Source organism: Chrysochloris asiatica, unplaced genomic scaffold, assembly GCF_000296735.1.
Source record: "Chrysochloris asiatica unplaced genomic scaffold, ChrAsi1.0 scaffold00007, whole genome shotgun sequence".
In the NCBI taxonomy this organism is placed as follows: Eukaryota; Metazoa; Chordata; class Mammalia; order Afrosoricida; family Chrysochloridae; genus Chrysochloris; species Chrysochloris asiatica.
The window spans coordinates 30,442,481-30,446,396 of record NW_006408525.1 but is presented as its reverse complement, the minus strand read 5'-3'; the positions used below and the strand labels follow the sequence as shown (position 1 = coordinate 30,446,396).

The 3,916-nt window shown below is 53.5% G+C and overlaps 1 protein-coding gene across 1 annotated transcript in view; it reads right to left on the bottom strand.

Annotated features, from left to right (window-relative positions):
* Positions 1 to 513: 513 nt before the first annotated feature.
* Positions 514 to 3,916, bottom strand: part of DBF4B (DBF4 homolog B (S. cerevisiae)) — a 23,085-nt gene continuing 19,682 nt past the window's right edge. Inside the window, exons 10-12 of the mRNA XM_006833712.1 lie at positions 2,443 to 2,551; positions 2,205 to 2,311; positions 514 to 1,372 (exon numbers count right to left, since the gene is read on the bottom strand). Coding sequence (XP_006833775.1) covers positions 514 to 1,372; positions 2,205 to 2,311; positions 2,443 to 2,551 — 1,075 coding nt within the window. The remainder of the gene's footprint in view (positions 1,373 to 2,204; positions 2,312 to 2,442; positions 2,552 to 3,916) is intronic.

The following is a 3,916-nucleotide window of genomic DNA, read 5'->3' as shown; positions in this document are numbered from 1 at the left end:
ATCTGTGTATGCGTGGGGGGCTGGGGGAGGGGGACACAAAAACAGAGGCCTTTAGAAAGCAGGAGAGCCAAGCCACATGATTGAGGGAAAGGAGACTGGGGGTGGGATGGGGCTCTCCAGGGTTCCTGCTGCTCTGAGGTTCCTCCCTATGGCCTGAGCAGGTGCACTGTGGGGTGCTGTCCGGTCAGGAGCATGGCCGAAGGGTGGGGAGGCAAGGAAAGCCATCAGCTCAATTCTTGTGGTCCTGCCAGTTCGGTGGGCTCCACCAAACCCAGCCTCGGCAACTGCTCATCTGGACCACAAAGGGCAGGTCCTGGGCTCCTTCTGGCTCTTTGGGGAAGCCCTAGGGCCCTACTTCTGGTCAGCCGCAGTGGGGAGTGTAACATCAAGTCAAGGTCTTACTTGTGTTTGTGTTCCTCAGACCAGAGCCTAGCTGGCTCAGTAGTTCTCAGTCAGTGATGGGCTGGTCCAGAAGAGAGCCAGGGGGCCTGACAGGCTGGGGTCCTACAACTGTCAGGAGTGGTTGTTTTCTCCACTGGTGGGCACAAGGTGGGAGACAGAGGTAGAGTGGCTCTCTGCAGGCCCTTCTGGGAGCTGCATGCAGGGAACTGAGGGCATGTGGGTAGACAGCAGGCCTGGAGCTGCCGAGCCACTCGGGGGCTGTTCAGCCTGCAAGGAGGCAGGGCCAGGGGCTACTTGCTCAGGACCCTCCAATACTGGGGGCCATCCTCCCCCTGGCCAGGGTGACTGTGCAGTCCAGGATTCTGCTGCCCTGTCTGTGGGCAGCCAGGGAGAGGGGTCTGGGAGGGAGAGGCAGGTCAGTGGGTGGCACAAGGGCAGGAGGGTAGCCAGGGCCCTGGCCTCATGGCCTGGCAGGGGAAGGGAGGGGAGATGCCCGACACAGGTGGTCTGGGTTCCACAGGGTCTGGAGGGTCTCAGAACCAAGGAAGGAATCTGTGGCCAGAAGTTCCCTGGCTTCTTCTCAGCATTGCCAAGGGGGGATGGAACCTTTCGCTTGTGGCCAACAAGTGCCAGGTCTGGGCCAGAGAAGAGGTCCGGAAAACCAGAGTCAGTCAGTAGGCACTGGCATGCAGGGCTCCTGCACTCCAGGGTCCCGGAAGAATCCTCAAAGGCATCAGTTGACCCCTGCTGCTCCAGGCCGCTTGCTACTGGTCTGGATAGCTCACCAGTCCCGGTTGGTACAGTTGGTGATGTCACGCTGTCTACAGTCCCATCCTGCTCTGGGGCTCCTGGGGTCAGGTGGTTGGTTTTCTTCACCCAGGGAGAAGCTGCCCTGGGGAAGGTGGGCTGATGGGGCTGCGAAGTCTCAGGGCAGAGAGGGTCACAATCTGAAGTCCAGGAGCTGGGCCTTCTGTGGAGAAAGAAAGATCCAGTGAATCACAGGGTCACCATAGCAGGCGGCGAGCTGGGGCCCTCCCAGGCCACGGCTGAAGCAGGAGGGCACACACAGGGCCATCCCTTCTGAGTTTCGCTGTGTGAGAAACAACTGGCCTTTTGGGGCCCTGAGAGAGGCCAGCCCTTTGGGTCTGACCCTGTAGCAGTTGCCAGTACTCTCTGGCTCTCTTGGTTCTGTGGCCTGTGGTTGGAGCGGCCAGAGGACAGTTAGAGGCAATTCCACTTAACAACTTCACCGATGAGGCCATGCCCTTTGGCAGCTGAGAAAGCAGCCCCGAGTCTGGTTGCACACAGCTGAGCTTGGGGAGAGAGACTGGTGGGGAGGTTGTGATGATAGGTGAAGTCACAGCCCCAGGTGGGAGAAGGCCTCACCCTTGGTGGGTAGAAGGGGGAAGCTGGGCTCACAGGCCCTGGAATTCCCACCAAAGGGAAAAGATCATGTTCTTTATCCAATGGGAGGATGTAGGACCCCACCTCCCACCTTCTAGAGGGCTAGCAAGCCAGCCAGGTGTGGGTCCAGAAGCCGTACCTGCTGACCCGCTTACCCCTTCTGCCAGATCCTTCTCCTACATGTTAAGAAGGGTGCCCGACCTGGTCTGACTGGTCCCAATCACCAGAAATCTTAAATAGAGTCCATCCCAAAACAATTAGGACAGAGAATGGTGGGAAAGAAAGGTGAAGAAAGAAAACTGCCACAGCCTGGTCCCTACTGTGGCCAACCTGAGGGACATGCAGAAACAACAGTAGGAGAGGGAGGAAGGTGTGGTGCCCTCGCCTGGACAGCTCACCTGGGTTGGGCAGCAAAGCTGTGGCTGAGCTGGGCGATGATTCGATCGACTTCTGCATACGGACGGGCTTCTAGGGCAAAGCTCCGGTGCCGCACGCTCTGGAGATGCTGCCGGGGGAGAGGGGCACTGGGTATTAGGCTGGAGAGTCAGCGGGAAAGGGTCAGGTGGCTGCTCCTCCACCCTCATCCCAGGTGGGCCAGGCACTCAGAAGAGTCTGCTTAGCTGGGGAGGGGCTCACCACGTGGAGCTCCTCAAAGGCCTCTTGGCAGCACTCACAGTACCCGTTCTTCCTCCTAGGCACAGTGTGGGCAGTCGACCTTGGGCTTGGCTCTGGGTCCTTGGGTTCTCTGTGGAAGGCACAGGGTTAAGGGGAGTGGGCACTTGTGGGGCTCTTAGAGGCTGGCAGGAAGTTGCTGGGTCAATACAATACCTGGGGCCTTGACAGGAAACCCCCAAGTGAAGGAGAGCAAGGACCAAGTTGGCAAAGGCAGGTACCTGTCTAGGTGAACTACCCTGTTCTATCTCCACCTACATATCTCAAACCAAGAGGGAGGGCAGGGAAGCAGCTGCAACAATCCTTTGTATGAATCCAAAGTCATATTCATCTGATCTTCAGGAAGAAAGGGAAAAGGTCTCAATGGCAAGGAGGGGATGGCGTCACTCCTCCCCCGCCCCAGGAATTGTTTCCCCTTGGTTCAGACTGTGACTCCCCCTCATGCTGACTCCTCCCTGGCACCGTTCGCCGAGGGCATTCATTCCATCTGATGGCCTGTAGCATAGTACTATAGTTGACTTCCTAGCAAATCCAACAGATCCAAAACCTTCCCTTTAGGAATTTTCTGAAAACCCAGAAAACAGGCAGAAAAGCTGTAAATTTAGCTACAAACAATAAAAAAAAACCCCACTGAATGGCAAAAAAGTCCATAAATGAAGTTAAAAGACAAACCACAGACCAGGCTGGGGGTGGAGTGGGGTAGGAGGGGAGTTTTACAATGAATAATACAAAAGATTAATTTCCCTAGTATAGGAAAGACTTTCTCAATCAAATCAAGAAAAAAGGCAATAACCCAAAAGAAAACTGGGCAAAGGATATGAAACAGACTCTCAGAAAAAGAAATTCAAGTCAATCAAACCAGACAGCATACTTAATCTCATCATAAGAAAAAAAAATTATATTGACATAATAGTTTTTAATGGCGTCCTGGTGTGGTGTTGTGGGTTAATGCGCTGAACTGCAAAGTCAGTTTAAACTGCAAGGTGGAAGGTTCAAGCTTACCAGTCGCTCCTTGGAAAACCTATACAGGGTCGATATGGGTTGGAACTGACTCGATGGCACTTACCAACAACATAGTTTTTAATCTATTAGCAGACAGAGGTCAGCAGTCTAAGTAAGGGGCTAGGAGAGCAGGCTCGTCCAGGAAGACCCGAGTGTAAACTGGTGTAGTTTCCATGAAGAGCATTTGGTTGCATGTATCATTTTGACTATCTCCACCTTTAGGAATTTATTCCACAAGTTAACTTGAACTTGTGGAATAAACTCCACACTATTACTCTGAATATAATTATTCATTGCAGCACTGTTTATAACAGCAAAAGATTGAAAATAATCTAAGCATCCGGCAATGAGAAAGTGGCTCAATAGAATACTGTAAATCTGTACAACAGATTTACCACACACTCATAAAAAAAGAACTCTGGTAGCGTAGTGGTTA